Consider the following 17,462-nt stretch of genomic DNA (forward strand, 5'->3'; position numbering starts at 1 on the left):
CATCCTATCATATATCATTTCTTTGCCATGGTTACAATCCCCTCTGTGCATCATCAACCAACGAAAGAGTATACCCCACAAGCCTACCCCTCAGTCGTCAGCACACAGCCCGTCTCCCTACACCTATATACTTCTGAAGGCATAGTTTCCATCTCTAACTCTTCTCTGAAGAATTCTGCACTCTGATTTACGTCAAATAAAAATAGCAGTTTTGACATCCTTGAGGAACTCAAATCATGTTCCTTTTAAATCTTTTTTGAGTTTGGGAAACAAAAAGAAATCCGAAAGGACAATATTAAGGCTGTAGGGTAGATGGAATAAGGCTCCCCAATGATGAAACAATCTTTACTACTCTTAAAGAATAAGCAGGTGTGGTGTTGTAATGGAAACAGATTTCCTTGGTGCAACTTCCCTCACCTTTTTCTCACAAATGTAGGTTTCAGACAAGATCGGGCACACTCAAGGTACTCACCAATGCAGGTTTCAGTTTTTTTAAAGCTTCTAAAGTCCCTGTAATTGTTCTGTGTCCTTTGAGAAAATGTATCCGTATTACTCCTTTGGAATCTCAAAAAAAACACTCCATACTTTTTTGTGCTGACAGCACTGCCTTGCATTTAACGGGCCTAAGGAGCTCTGGTAGCATAGTGGTTACGAGTCGGGTTGCCAACCATAAGATCAGCAGTTCGAAACTACCAGCAGTTCCGCGGGAGAAAAATGAGGCATTCTGCTCCCGTAAAGATTTACAGCCTCGGAAACCCTGTGCAGGGTCACTATGAGTGGTAACCGACTCCACAGTACTTAACAACAATAAGTAGTTACCTCACAGAAGCCATTATTTTTATTGAACCTTTTTTTTCCCCTTGAAAGCACCCTAATGATGGAAGAGAACCTATCTACAGTCATTCGCTGACCCACGGAAACATGTTCAAGCACATTTTGTTTGAAATAAACCTGTGCATGTATGAATTGGTACCCTAGTAGCAATATTTTCTAACAAACCATGATGGACTCTTCATTTGCATATCCTCCTAACCCTGATGGCAGATATCATTCAGACAACAGGCCAGCTGCAAGGTGGTTGAGTCCTTTATACTGAGGGGATGGCTTTCCTGGAATTATCCATGCTTTTTATAGTACTGTCAGTATTCATGCCCCATCTCTGTCCCCTTCCATAAATCTCCTAAAACCCTAACTGGGAAGTTGAAATATCTACAATATCTTAGAAGAATAATGGAGGAGGAATTCTCCTTCCTAGAGTCCTGGTGTGCCACTGTGGGATAAGCACTCAACTGCCAATCAGAAGGTTGGTGGTTCAAACCCTCCAGCTACTCTTTGGAAACCCTGTGCAGGTTTGCTGTGAGTCAGAACCAACTCTACAGCACTTAGCAACAACAACAACAAGATTCTGACTTTTAGTAGTAACCGATCTTTCTTGTAGACGCCTGGATACAATCCTATCACTGACAGCACAGTTTTTAAGTTACTGACTTTAAACCATGCAGGATCCCCTTGTTCTGTTCAAATGACTGCCTTTTGGTTTATGTACAGATTCTGCATGATCACAATTAATTGTTCTGGAATTCCCATCATTCTCAATATCCATAGTTTGTTATGTTCCATACATACTTGAATGCCTTTGCATGGTCAGTAAAACACAGGATAATATCTTTCTGGTATTCTGTGCTTTCAGCCAAGATCCATCTGATATCAGTAGTTATATATCATATTCCACATCCTCTTCTGAATCTGACTAGAATTTCTGTCCATTGCCTATAGATATACTATTGGAACTATTCTTGAATTATCTTCAGCAAAAGTTTACCTGTGTGTGGTATTAATGACACTCTTGTTGATGATATCCTTATTCTGTTGGATTGCCTTTCTTTGAATGGGCACAAATATGGATCTCTTCCAGGATAGAGCTTGAAATGCGTTTTTTTTTTTTGGTGGTGGTGGGGGGTGATGAATACAATTACGTTCATCTTCAAATGTTCATTCCAGGCCTAGTACCACATGATTGTCTGATTCAAAATGGAAACACCAGATCATTTCATGTTCATTAATGCCTATAATATCTATTTTTGAGTGTTTGTTTTCATTTTAATAGCTTCCAGTTTCTTAAGTGTCCTGATGTGGAGCTGTGGGATAAGGTCAGTTTGAACCATAAGGTCGGCAGTTCAAACTCACCAGTTACTCCTTGGAAACCCTATACAGGGTCACTATGAATCAGAGCTGATTTGACGGCACCCAACAATAACAATTTTCTTAGATTCATAATTCATACATTCCACATTCTAAGTGTTAATAGATGCTTGCTGTTCTTCTCGTTTGAGTTGTACAATATCAGCAAATGCAGGTACTGAAAGCTCTACTTTGAGGAGGCAGATCTTTTCCATTTGTATGTGAGTGCCTTCCACCCTTATTAGCTCAATTTCTGGCACTCTATCAGACAATGTTTTGCTTCTATTGATAAGATTTTCACTTGCCAGTTTTGTTTGAAGTTGATCACCTGGCCCAGCTTCTTAGTCTGTCTTACACTGAAAGCTTTGCTGAAACCAGTCCACCCTGGGTGACTGCAGGACATTGAAATACTGGCAGCATAGCTTCCAGCATCATAACCACACATAAGCTACCACAGTGCAACAAATTGCCAGACAAGTGGTTGACTATTCTTGTACACTTCCTAAATATAACTTCTTGGTTAAAAAAGAGTAAAGATTAATCAAAAACAATAGCTCATTACCAAGTTAATTATAGACAGGCAATGAGCTTTTATACACATTGAAGACTCTGAGATGATTATCAATTGTTTTAAATATGGTTAAAAAGTTGGTTAAAGAATAAGTGTATTTTCTTTAAGAACTATATTATTGTTGTTGTTGTTAAGTGCTGTCGAGTTGGTTCCAACTCATAGTGACCCCGTACTGGGTTTCGGAGGCTATATATCTTTACGGGAGCAGAAAGCCTCATCTTTCTCCCTCAGAGCGGCTGGTAGTTTCGAACTGCTGACCTTGCGGTTTACAGCCCGATTCGTAACCACTACGCTACCAGAGCTCCTTAACTGTATTATATATTATCTTTTTTAAAAAAATGTTGGCTTTTATAACCTCACTGCAGTAACTGGTCTGAGAAAAACAAGAGAAAAGAAAATTCTATGGATAAAGTTTAGTATTAGAATATCTTTTAAAAGTGTTCAGCAACCACTTGCACACATAAGGAGTCCTAGTAGGATAAGTAGTAGACTGCTAACCACAAGGTCTGTGGTTCAAAACCCACTAGTCACTCCTCAGAAACCCTATACAGGGTCACTATGATTCAGAACCAACTAGACTACATTTAACAGTACACATAAAATTTTACTCATCTTGGAAAAATGATTGTATTTGTTGACTTTTTTTAAATGTTTTATTGTGAATTATGTGATAGTTTATATGAGAGAACATTAGCTTTATATTCATCCTATCATGTATCATTACATTGCCATGGTTACATTCCCCTCCATGCATCATCAACCAACCAAACGGTATACCCTACAAGCCTGCTCGTCAGCACACAGCCCTCTCCCTCTCTGGGTATAGAATTCCCAAATGATCCGTCTCTCCACATCGTCATCTCTGCCTCCATCTCTGGCATCACTATTTCTCTGGGTAGGGTTCCACACTCCGCTCTTCTTCCTTGATAGTCCCAGGGACATCCGCTCCTGGACTGCAAACAGACTGGATACTACTCAGTGGAGAGTCTACCTTCCTCCACACCCTCTGGACCTAGGTCCCTCTTGAAAGATTGTAGACTTTTTCTCTTTTTTTATTGTGGTGTGTAACACTTTTGCCATTTTAAACTTTTCCAGTTTACATGTTCAGCTAAGTAACTTTAGCTATGCTTTTTGAGTTTTGAAACTAAATTGTATATAGTACCGTTATAGTTCCACAATCAGATCTTTCTTTTAACAGGATCTTTCCTTGTCACTGCAAGATACTCTTTTGGGTAAATGTAAGTGGATATTCAGTTAATCACCAATAGAAACTTCTTTTATGTTAAAATATACTGGTTAACAACGCCCTAAGTAACTACCAGGCATTTTAGGTAATAAAAAAAAAAGGAAGAAAAACTAAAACAGAAATCACTAGTACATCAATTGACCTCACAGCAAGACTTGACTTATGTAGCCCAACATACTGGCAATGCTTTGCATAAGTAGGTATTTGTTTTATCTTTAACTGAATAAACAACAGAATAAGGAAAGAAAGGAAAATCATTTATTATCAGATGAAGTGATATTTGAAAATATGTTTTGTTCAGATCCTATAAAGAAATTGAATTTTAAGTCCAAGTGACTTACCTTAGAATTGTGATTTAGTTAGATGACATAGTTAAAGTGGGGAGGGAGGAAGTTTTTTCAAGGAAGAGGCAGATTTCTGGGGAAGACAAGGAAAATAGTTTGAGTCCCTAAAGTGTTTAACTGTTTTGCCAAATGTATGAACACATAATTAAACTTACAGAATTTTTTCTACTTTTCAACCTTAAATTCTGCCCATAAAGATAATAATATTTTGCAAATTGGTCAGAAATAGACTTAATGTGAAACCTCTGATTTAAAGTAATTTGAGAATCCAAGACATGTTTTCACAACTTAACACCCAAGTGAAAAGAAATTTGAATGTGGTACATCATTTGGGCATTATGTAAAAAAATTATTTAAAAATTAGATATTAAAATTGATGAAATGCTACTGAACAATAAAGAAAATGAGCTATTGATGTGCAAAACAACCTGTATTAATTTTCAGAGAAATTTCTAAGGAGAATAAAATTCAATCTCAACAGGTTACTTATTGCATTTTTCAATCTAATTGTTGTTGTTATGTGCCGTGGAGTCGGTTCCGACTCATAGCAACCCTGTACAGGGTTTCCGAGGCTGTAAATCTTTACGGGAGCAGAAAGCCTCATCTTTCTCCTGTGGAACAGCTGGTAGTTTCAAACTGCTGACCGTGAGATTAGAAGCCCGATTCATAACCACTAGCATTCTGGGATTAACATCACTGTAGAAAAGGAGAACAAATTAGTGATTTCCTGGAGTAAAGATGGGTTTGGCAGGGCCAAGTGGATATGTTTTTAAAAGTTAATTGGGATAATTCTTGCTGTGATAAAAATGTTCTGTACCTTGATTTTATCAATGTCAAAACCTTGGTTGCGATACATTATGCTCCTGATTTTTAAGATGTTACCATTGGAAAACCTGGGTAAAGGTTACACAGAAATTAATATTATACATAAGCTAAAAGCTATAGGAGGAAAACAAGGTTTTATCAAGGAAAGTTTACTTTTACTATTCTTTAAACTGAATCTGCTACCATAAATGAACACTTTGATCAAGGACTCAATAGATGGATCCTGAGCAAAAGAAGAAAAGTTGTGCAACAGAACTTCCAACTCGTAAGGAAACCAGATTTACCCAAACCTGATGACTGTAAATAATCTCTAAGCCTTAAACTGAAATTCCTATGAACTATCATGAAATTAAAATAAACACCATTTAACTCAATTAATTACGAATAAGTGCCTTAAGCATAGCACACTTTTAAAGAATTACCTATGTGATTGTAACCTGACAACAGTTGATCTAGAGCACAGATGAGAACTTTAAGGGGCAGAGAGCCTAAATTCATGGTAGTGACACAATATAAGTAGAACTAGAACGGTGAGACAATGGGAAGTATGTAACCAGTGCTGTTGAACTGTTCATGTAGAAATTGGAATGAGTGTATGTTTGGTTGTGTATATTGTCACCCAAAATAAAATATTATTTACTATTATGATTTCTTTTTGTATAATTTCTTAAGGAATTTCTGTATGTTTCTCCCAACAGCCTCAAAACCAGTAGACTTGAAATTATGCACTGGTCCAGTTCCTAATACTACACAGCTATGCCACATTCCCTGTCCAACTGAATGTGAGGTTTCTCCTTGGTCTGCTTGGGGTCCATGCACTTATGAAAACTGTAATGACCAGCAAGGCAAAAAAGGTATGTACTACTGGTATAATGAGCTTGAAACTCTCATCAGTTGATGGAAATCAAATTATTTTTAAATGTTGCTCTGTGTTTCTTGATTGTTCATTTGTGATGTTTTCTAGAAAGACTAAAAGGCATTCATTGTTAAAGAGAAATAAACCTATTCTGGTGATGGTATTACAGTGTTAAAACTGAAGGACGTAAGTGAGATGCTTGTTTATTCAGACAACAGATGGAGATTTTCCAAGACAGTTGAGTGCAGTGTTTAAGATGAGCTGTGTTGTCAGACTGACCTGGATTAGAAAACCTATTCTTTCCCTTACTTCTCAGATAAGTTAATTAACTTATTCATAGCAGCCCTGTATAGGGTTTCCAAGGCTATAAATCTTTATGGGAGCAGAAAACCTCATCGTTCTCCCACTGAATGGCTGATAGTTTCAAACTGTTGACCTTGAGGTTAGCAGCCTGACTCATAACGACTACACTACCAGAGCTGCTTCCTTATCTGTAAAGAATGTAATAATCATTGCCACCCAGATTTTCTCTAAATATTAAAAAAGATAATAAGTTTAAGCATTTAGTTCCATTCCTGGCCCTTAATAAGTACCTGATAAACAGTACTTGTTACTTTGAAGGCAAAAAAATAAATGCTGTGACTTACTATGTACTTGGTTGATAAGCTAATTTTTATAATTTTCCTTAATTAAATTGAAAACACTTTCCCATTTAGCAGACTTTATTAATTTTGAAATACATTCCCAAGAAGGAGTATACTTAGGTGCTATTAAAGCCTAAAACAAGTCTCTGAATATTCCACAGTATAGCCCAGATGGTTTATGTTCCTACTTCAAATTTCCAGAGTCTAGAAATCAACTAAGGCTCAAAGAGACGTTTTTGCTGGTTTCATACTAAATTATCAAGGCTCCATATCTAAATTTAATTGTGATATTGTTGAATAATTCAAAATAAGGTCTCAAAATAAGAATTCTGTCTGCTCATGAATATTTCTGAATAGTTTGGGATTTTGTTGTTTTTGTGACTATTCTATAACTCTAGACCTTTCAAATCAACCCAAATACGTATTTACCTCTTTCCTCCTTACAGCCCCACAGGCCCTAAGAGGGATACGAGATATATGACATTTCTGTCCCCCTCCCCTTTTCCTTTCAGCTCATTCATTTATTGATTGATTTTATACATGACTCGTGAGAGTTCCTATTAAGTTAGAGTTTGGGGATGTACGAGTGATTCAAAGTAGACAAGATTTCCATCTTCAGTCAGCTTTCACTCAGGGGTTTTGTTCAATTTTCTGAAATACTCAGACCCTGATGGTTACAAAAAATATTTTCTTCTTCCTCCAATAATTGAGGTTTCAAACTGAGGAAGCGGCGCATTACCAATGAGCCCACTGGAGGCTCTGGGGGCACTGGAAACTGCCCTCACTTACTGGAAGCCATTCCTTGTGAAGAGCCGTCCTGCTATGACTGGAAAGCAGTGAGGCTCGGAGACTGTGAACCAGATAACGGAAAGGAGTGTGGTCCAGGCACTCAAGTTCAAGAGGTCGTGTGCATCAACAGTGATGGTGAGACAGATGGATCTATCATGTTTTTATGTATGTCTATTTAACACTGGAGGCACGTGGGGGCTTCAAAAAGTTCATGGGGAAAAGTCCATTCTCTTTTAATTCAACTTTTCAACAGATTTTGAAGCCCCATCTTTAATTTTACCATATCTTCTTTCATCTTCTTTGTATCGTCTGTCATCATGACTAAGTTTACAAAGGAATACCTACTTTATTCTCTTCTCCCTTCCCTATTCTTTTCTTGTACTGTTTTATTTTATTTAGCTCAATAAACATGCAGCCAGTGTAAAATTAATGAAGTATTTTGAAAATTTTAAAAGTATTTTAAAGTACACATAGCATAGCATTTACTGTTGTAACCATTTTAAAGTGTACAATTTAGTGACATTAATCACATTCATGATGTTGTGAAACTATCCTCACGCTCTGATTTCAGATCTTTCTCATTACTCCAAATACAAACACCAGAGCCATTAAGAAGTCACTCCCATTACCTTTTTCTCAGTTTCTGAAAACTACTAATGTACTTTTTATTTCCATGTTTTTGCCTATTCTAGGTATTTTACGTAAATGGAATCATATTATATGTGGCTTAACATAATGGTTTCTAGATTCATCCATGTTATAATATGCATGAATAGTTTGTTCCTTTTGATAGCTGAATAATATTCCATTGTATGTCTATACCACATTTTGGTTTTTGGCTTTCCTTTTTGTTTGTTTTACCATCTTTTGGCTATTGTGATAGTACTGCTGTGAATATGTGCGTGGCATTTGTTTGAGGACCTGTTTTTACTTCTCATAGGAATATGTTTAGGAGTAGAATTTCTGGGTCATATGATAATTATATTATTCTCTTATTGAGGAACCACCAAAATGGTTTTTATAGTAGGTGCATCATTTTACATTGCCACGAGCAATATATGCAGGGTCCAGTTTGTACTCTACATCTTGTCAACACTTAATTATCTTGTGCTTTGTTGCTTTTTCCTTTGTTTTTACTATGGCTATCTTATATGAATGCAAAGTGATACCTTTTTGTGGTTTCAACTAATGATGATGAGTATTCATGTACTTGTAATGACTCAAGATATAGAGTATCTTTTCATATGCTTATTGATTATTGATGCATTTTCTTTGAAGAAATATCAATTCAAGTCCTGTGCCTCTTTGTAAATTGGGTTGTTTATATTTTTGTTGTTGAGTTGCAGGAGTTCTTTATATATTTCAAATACTAGACCCTTACCAGGTATATGATTTGCAAATATTCTCTCCCATTCTAAGGACTGCCTTTTCACTTTATTGATAGTGTCCTTTGATGCACACACATTTTAAATTTTGAGACTATATAATTAATCTATTTAAAATTTTTTGGTTAAGCTCTTGGTGTCTTATTTAAGAAAGAATTGTGAAAATCAAGGTCATAATTATTTTCCCCTAGGAGCTCCAGTAGCATAGTGGTTACGAATTGGGCTGTGAAACACAAGGTCAGCAGTTCGAAACTACCCGCTGCTCTGTGGGAGAAAGATGAGGCATTCTGCTCCTGTAAAGATTTACAGCCTCGGAAACCCTGTGCAGGGTTGCTATGGGTTGGAACCGACTCTAAGGCACTTAACAACAACAATAACATAGTTTTCTTATAGTGTTCTATCATGTTAGTCTTGAGTTAACTTTTGTACACAGTGTGAGTCCGGGATGCACAAGCAACATCTTGAAGAAAACATAGTAAAACTGTTCTTTCCTCAGTGAATCATCTTGGCTCCCTTTCTTAAATCAATTCACTGTTAATGCATGGGTTTATTTCTTGACTCTTAGTTCTGGATTAATGATGATGAGTCTCTTTTCATGTTCTTATAATGAATTTGATCTCTGTAGGCTGTATCTCTGTAATGATCTGTTTTGATTACTGTAGGTAGCATCATAGTAAAATTTGAAATTGCCAAGTATGAGTCCTCCAATTCTATTCTGTTTCAAAATTATTTGACTACTCAGGGTGCCTTGCAATTCTATATGAATTTTAGAACCAGCTTTTCCATTTCATCAAAAAAGACCATATTTGATAGGTATTTCAGTTAATTTCTGGATCACTTGGGGAGTATTTTTACCTTAACAATATTAAGTGTTCTAATCCACTTATATAGATCTTGGCTTAATCTATCTCAGCAATGTTTTATAAATCTCGGAGTTCAAATCTTGCATCTCTTTGGTTAAATATATCCTTAAATATTTTTTTTGTTGTTATTGTAAATGGTATTTTTTTCTTAATTTCTGTTTGGGATTGTTCATGCTAGTGTATAGAAATACTTTTTTTTTTTTTTTTTTTTTTAGTATTGATCTTATTCTGCAACTTCACTGATTTTTTTTTTTAATTGATTTTAACCGTTTGTGGGCACTTGTGAATTTTTAAGATATTCTACACATATAATTAAGTCATCTGCAAATAGAAGCAATTTTTCTCTCCAAGTTGGATGCCTTCTATTTCTTTTTCTAGCAAAATTTATTTGGCTACAACTTCTAGTATAGTGTAAATAGAAGTGACAAAAGCAGGCATCCTTGTTTTGTTCTTGATTTAAAGGAGAAACCTTTAGTGTTTACTGTTAATTATGAAGTTGGTGGTCGTGGTGGTGGTTATGTACTATGGAGTCGGTTCTGACTCACAGTGACCCTGTATAGGATTTCTGAGACTGTAAATCTTTATGGGAGTAGAAAGCCTCATCTTTATCTTCAGAGCAGCTAGTCATTTCAAACTGCTAACCCTGAGGTTAGCATCCCAGCTCATAACCAGGTGCCACCAAAATATTACCCAGTCCTGCACCATCCTCACAGTTGTTGCTATTTTTCAGTTCATTGTTACAGTCATTGTATTGATCCATCTCATTGATAGTATTACTCTATTGTGCTTTAAAATAATAAATCATCCTCAGAGAGGGAATGTTAGATTTTAACATGACAATATATTCATCACATTTGCCCAATTTGATGTTTGTTATTTGCCATAGGAAATATTGTGAATATAAAGGAAGGGCTGTAAGGGTAGTGGCATGACTCTGGCAGTCTTTCCTCACCCTTTACAATGTGTCTTCCTGATATAACTTAGCTTCCAGGCTCGAAGACCTTGAGGCCTTATACAGTCTCAACTTCCTTAATCAGCCTTCTCCATCTCTACTGGGACCTGTCATCTAGGAATATCATTGAGCTAATTGAATGGTAGTTTTTATGTGTTTCTTTTTCCTAAACCACAGGACTTTACATTGGATGATTACGACTGACTTTTGTTTGTGAAAGTATTCTGCCTTGATGCTAGTCCTGACATAAAATTTTAAAATATTTCTCAACAATACCACTCCCATCTTGGGGAGAATTTCATGTCCCTCAAAAATCCCTGAGTCATACTAGGGAACCATAAGACTCTCCCAGACATCACTTAAAGCACAGTTCCTTCTAACTCTCAAATCCTATGACTCTGCACACCAGAGCAGCATGAACACCAAGCCCCAGGGTCTCGTGGTTGACAGTTTATGCTGTTTACAGCATATGTAGAAACATTCTGGTACCCTCTTAGGGGCACTGGAACATCTGCCAACCTTAATAATTCTTTCCATTCTGTTTCTTCCAGCAAGCAGTACTGTTTCCTCCTGTGACTCAGTCACTGTTGAGTAGAGAATAATGCTTTCTGGGAAAGAAGGCTGACAGTCACTGCTATACTGAGATATTAGCCTTCGACTTTGAAACATACAGTGTCATCTTTTGATCTGGGTGCATGTAGTCTTGTAGGTCAGTAGAAGGTAAAATCTGAACTTGCACTTGAGGTTGGTAGTCAATGAAGGGATTATTGCTCTATGCTTTTTATAATGGATTTTATACATTTTGCATTTATGATAGATTCTATGTATTCAGGACATTAGCAACTATGACACATCCTCTTTTTAGTTTTTCCCAGTTCTATTAAAGGAGAACCACCACTCATCTGTCAGTTTGACTTACTCTGGTGGCTTGTGAGTTGCTGTGATTCTGAAAGACATGCCACCGGTATTTTAAATACTAGCAGGGTCATCCATGTGGACAGGTTTCAGATGCATTTCCAGATGAATACAGATTAGGAAGAAGGAGTAACAAACTACTTCCAAATATTTAGTCACTGGAAAATTTATGAATAACAGAGAAACACTGTCAGATATAGTGCCAGAATATGAGCCTTTCAAGTTGGAAGGCATTCAAAACGTGACTTGGGAAGAGCTGCCTCCTCAGAGTAAAGTTGACCATGATAACGCAAATGGAGTAAAGCTGGCAAGATGGGGCACAACTTCATTTGCTGATGGGGCACAAGTCAAAATGAAGACAAACAGCTGTAAAATCGGATTGAAAATCGGAACATGGAACATACAAAGTATGAATCTGTGAAAACTGGAAGTTGTCAAAACTGAAATGGAATGCATAAACATCGATATCTTAGGCATTAGTGAGCTGAAATGGACTGGTATTGGCCATTTTGAATCTAATGACCACATAGTTTACTATGCCAGGAATGACAAATTGAAGAGGAATGCTTTTGCATTCATTGTCAAAAAGAACATATCCAGATCAGTCATGAGGTACAACGCTATCTGTGAAAGGAAAATATCCATGCGCCTACAGGGAAACCCACTTAATACCACTATTATTCAAATTTACGCATCAACCAATAAAGCCAATGAGGATGAAATAGAATTCTACCAACTTCTTCAATCTGTAATCGATCAAACATGCAATCACCATGTATTGCTCATTACTGGTGACTGGAATGCAAAGGTTGGGAGCAAAGAGGAAGGATCAGTAGTTGGGAAATATGGCCTTGGTGATAGAAATGATGCTGGAGACCGCATGATAGAATTCTGCAAAATCAATGATTTATTCATTTCAAATAACTTCTTTAGACAGTATAAGATATGACTATACACTTGGACCTCACCAGATGGAGTACATAGAAATCAAATTGACTACATCTGCAGAAAGAAACAATGGAAAAGCTCCATATTATCAGTGAAAACAAGGCCAGGGGCAGACTGTGGAACAGACCATCAATTACTCATATGCAAATTCAAACTGAAGCTGAAGAAAATGAAAACAAGTCGATGAGAGCCAAAATATGACCTTGAATATATCCCACCTGAATTTAGAGATCAACTGAAGAACAGATTTGGTATACTAAACACTAAAGACAGAAGACCAGATGAGTTGTGGGATGACATCAAGAACACCATACATGAAGAAAGCAAAAAGTCATTAAGAAGACAAGAAACAAAGAAAAGTTCAAAATGGATGTCAGAAGAGACATGGAAACTTGCTCTCCAGTGTAAATATGCTAAAGCCAATGGAATAAATGAGGAGGTACAAGAGCTGAAGAGAAAATTTCAAAGATCAGCTTGATAAGATAAAGCCAAATATTTAAAAAAAAAAAAAAAAAAAAAAAAGTGCAAAGATCAGGAATCAGAAAACAAGGAAGGAAGAACAAACTCAGCATTTCTCAAGCTGTGGGAACGGAAGAAAAATTTCAGGCCTCGACTTTTGTTATTGAAAGATTTTCTAGGCAAATTACTGAATGATGCAAAAAGCATCAAGAGAAGATGAAAGAAATACACAGACTCACTGTACCAAAAGGAAATGGGTAATATCCAGCCAATTCAAGAGGTAGCATATGATCAAGAGTGAGTGATACTGAAGGAGGAAGTCCAAGGTGCACTGAAGGAATTGGCAAAGAACAAGGCACCAGAAATTGATGGAAAACAACTTGAAATATTTAAAGAAAATGAGGCAGCACAGGAGGAACTCACTCATCTCTACCAAGAAATTTGGAAGACAACTATCTGGCCGACTGATTGGAAGGGGTCCGTATTTGTGCCCATCCCAAAGAGAGGTGACCCAACAGAATGCGAAAATCATTGGACAATCGTTTTGATATCCCATGTGAGTAAAGTTTTACTAAAGGTAATACAGAAACAGCTGCAAGCATACATTGACAGAGAACTTCCAGAGGTTCAAGCCGAATTCAGAAGAGGCCATGGAACAAGGAATATCATTGCTGATGTCCATTGGATCTTGGATGAAAGCAGAGAATATCAGAAAGTTGTTCACCTGTGCTTTATTGATTATGCAAAGACTTTCGATTGTGTGTATCATGACAAGCTATGGACAACATTGCAAAGTATGAGTATTCGAGAACACTTAATTGTGCTCATGAGGAATCTGTACCTGGACCAAGAAGCAATTGTTTGAACAGAATGTGGGAATGCTGAATGATTTAAAATTAAGAAAGGTGTGCAGCAAGGTTGTATTATTTCACCATACTTATTCAACCTGTATGCTGAGCAAATAATCTGAGAAGCTGGGTTCTATGAAGAAAAACATGGCATCAGGATTGGAGGAAGACTTATTAACAACTTGTGATATGCAGATAATACAACCTTGCTTGCTTAAAGTGAAGAGGACTTAAAACACTTACTGATGAAGTTCAAACAGCACAGCCTTTGGTATGGATTACATCTCAATGTCAAGAAAACAAAAATCCTCACCACTGGACCAATAAACAACATTCTTATCAATGGAGAAAAAATTGAAGTTGTCAAGGATTTCATTCTTCTTGGATCAACTCTCTAGACTCAGAGAAACAGCAGTCAAGAAATCAAACGATGTATTACATTAGGCAAATCTGCTGCACAAAACCTTTTTAAAGTGTTGAAGAGCAAAGTTATCAGCTTGAGGACTAAGGTGTGTCTGACACAAGCCATGGTATTTTCAATAACCTCATATGCATGTGAAAGCTGGACAGTGAATAAGGAAGACCATAGAAAAATTGATGCTTTTGAGTTATGGTGTTGGAGGAAAATATTGAAAGTGTCATTGGCTACCAAAAGAACCAATAGATCTGTTTAAGAAGAAGTGCAGCCAGAGTGCTCCTTGGAAGCCACTATGGCCAAACTTCGTCTCTCATGCTTCAGATATTGACAGGAGGGACCAGTCATTGTAGAAGGATATCATGTTTGGTAAGGTGGAGGGTCTGGAAAAAAGAGGAAGACCCACAACGAGATGGATTGGCCAAGTGGCAGCATCGATGGACTCAAGTGTGGCAATAGTAGTGAGGTTGGCCCAGGATTGGGCAGTGTTTTGTTTTGCTGTGCATAAGGTCGCTATAGGTCAGTACTGACTCGATGGCACCTAACAACAACAACAAAACAAGTCCAGACCCAGACAGCTTCACTGGTGAGTTCTACCAACATTCAGGGAAGAGATGTCACCAATTCTACTCAAATTATTCCAGAATATAGAAGAGGACAGAAAATTTCCTAATACTTTTTATGAAGCAAGCATAACTTTCATACCAAAACCAGTGAAGTACATCACTAAGAAAGAAAACTATAGACCAATATCCCTCATGAACATAGACACAAAAATACTCAGCAAAATCCTAGCCAACAGAATCCAACAAAACATCAAAAGAATAATACATCATGATCAAGTGGGTTTCATAAAAGGGATTCAAGAATGGTTAAACATTAGAAAAGCAATCAATGTAATCCACCACATAAATAAGAAAAAGGAAGAACCACATGATCATATCGATTGATACAGAAAAGGCATTTGATAAACTCCAACATCCATTCTTGATAAAAACACTCAACAAGGTAGGAATTGAAGGAAAATTCCTCAAAATAATCAAGAGCATATATACAAAACCAACAGTCTATATCACTCTCAATGTAAAGACACTGAAAGCCTTCCCTCTGCAAACAGGAACCAGACAAAGGTGTCCTTTGTCACCACTCATTTTCAATATTGTTTTGGAAGTATTAGCCAGTGCTATATAGCAAGATAGGGGAAATTAAAGGCATCTAAACTGGCAAAAAGGAAATAAAACTCTATCTATTTGCAGACGATATGATCCTATACATAGAAAATGCCAAAGTTTCAGTAAAAAATCTACTAGACATCATTGGAAGATTCAGCAAAGTGGCAGGGTATAAGATCAACATACAAAAATCAGTTGGATTCCTCTATAGCAACAATGACAGCACTGAAAAAGACATTAAGAAAGAAATATCATTTACAGTAGCCTCCCCAAATATGAAATATTTAGGAATAAACGTAACCAGAGAAACAAAAGATCTATACAAAGAGGATTATAAAACACTACTACAAGAAACCAAAAGAAACTTACAAAAGTGGAAGAACATACCATGTTCCTGGATAGGAAGACTCAACATTGTGAAAATATCAATACTTCCCAGAGCTATTTACACATATAATGCAATCCCAATCCAGTTTTGGTGACATTCTTCAAAGAGATGGAAAAGACAATTACAAACTTTATATGGAAAGGCAGGAAATCCAGGATAAGCAAAGCACTGCTCAAGAAGAACAAGGTTGGAAGCCTCTCACTCCCCAATTTCAAAATCTATTGCACAGCTATAGTGGTCAAAATAGCCGGGTACTGGTACAATGAAAGATATATTGATCAGTGGAACAGAATCAAGAATCCAGAAATTAACCCTGCACATACAGCCAACTGATTTTCGACAAAATGCCTAGGTATGTTACATGGGGAGGAGATAGTCTCTTTAACAGAGGGTGCTAGCAGAACTGGAAAGCTATATGCAAAAGATTGAAACAAGACCTTTACCTCACACCTTATACAAAAACCAATTTAGCATGGACTAAAGACCTAAATGTGAATCCCAAAATTATGAAGGTCATCAATGAAAAAATAAGGACAAATGTAAGGGCTCTAATACAGGTAATACACAGACTATCAAACATTTTGAAAATCACACAAAAGTAGACAAAATAGATGAGTGGGACATACCAAAAATTAAAAACTTATGTGCATCAAAAGACTTCACCAAAAGAGTATAAAGGGAACCCACAGAATGGAAAAAAAATCTTTTGCAATGACAAATCAGACAAGGGACTCATTTCTAAAATATATAGGAAACTACAAAACCTCTACAAGAAAAAGACAAATCACCCAATTAAAAAATGGGCACAGGATATGGACAGACACTTCACCAAGGAAAAGATCTGGCAGCCAACACTCATATGAAGAAATGTTCACTAGCCATTGATGTTGTTATTATGCAGTGGATTTGATTCCAACACATAGCGACCCTGCACAGGGTTTCCGAGGCTGTAAATCTTTATGGGAGCAGAAAGCCTCATCTTTCTCCCACGCAACAGCTGGTAGTTTTGAACTGCTGACTCTGAGGTTAGCAGCCCAATTCGTAACCACTGCGCTACCAGAGTTCCTTCACTAGCCATAATTGTTGTTAAGTGCCGTTGAGTCAACTCCAACCCATAGCGACCCTGTAGAGGGTTTCCGAGCAGCAACTGCTGAGCTTGAACCACCATCCTTGCAGTTCAAATGGCTTTGCAGTCTGGCACATTAACCCACAGCGCCACACCAGAACTCCATTAGAGAGATGCAAATCAAAATAACAATGAGATGTCATCTCACACCAGCAATAACAGCAAAGGTCAAAAAAGTAGAGGACAGTAAGTGCTGGTGAGGATGTGGAGAGAATGGGACATTCCTGCATTGCTGGAAGGATTCCAAAATGGTCCAACCTATGTGGAAAGCAATATGGTGCTTCCTCAGAAGGTTGGAAATAGAAATACCTTATGACCCAGCAATTCCTCTACTTGATATTTACCCACAAGAAATATGAGCCATAACACGAGTAGAGATATGCATACCAATGCTCATAGCAGCACTATTTGCAACAGCAAAAAGAGGGAGACAGCCAAAGTGCCCATCAACTGAAGAATGGATAAACAAACTGTGGTACATACATACAATGGAATACTATGCTACCTTGAAGAACAACAAGGAAGCTGCAAGCCA

The 17,462-nt window shown here is 37.1% G+C and overlaps 1 protein-coding gene across 1 annotated transcript in view; it reads left to right on the plus strand.

Annotated features, from left to right (window-relative positions):
- Window positions 1–17,462, plus strand: part of THSD7A (thrombospondin, type I, domain containing 7A) — a 306,380-nt gene that overhangs the window by 84,248 nt on the left and 204,670 nt on the right. Inside the window, exons 6-7 of the mRNA XM_006834388.1 lie at window positions 5,866–6,021; window positions 7,379–7,591. Of these exons, the coding sequence (XP_006834451.1) occupies window positions 5,866–6,021; window positions 7,379–7,591 (369 nt within the window). The remainder of the gene's footprint in view (window positions 1–5,865; window positions 6,022–7,378; window positions 7,592–17,462) is intronic.

The sequence above is a fragment of the Chrysochloris asiatica genome, unplaced genomic scaffold (genome assembly GCF_000296735.1).
Source record: "Chrysochloris asiatica unplaced genomic scaffold, ChrAsi1.0 scaffold00010, whole genome shotgun sequence".
Classification (NCBI taxonomy): Eukaryota; Metazoa; Chordata; class Mammalia; order Afrosoricida; family Chrysochloridae; genus Chrysochloris; species Chrysochloris asiatica.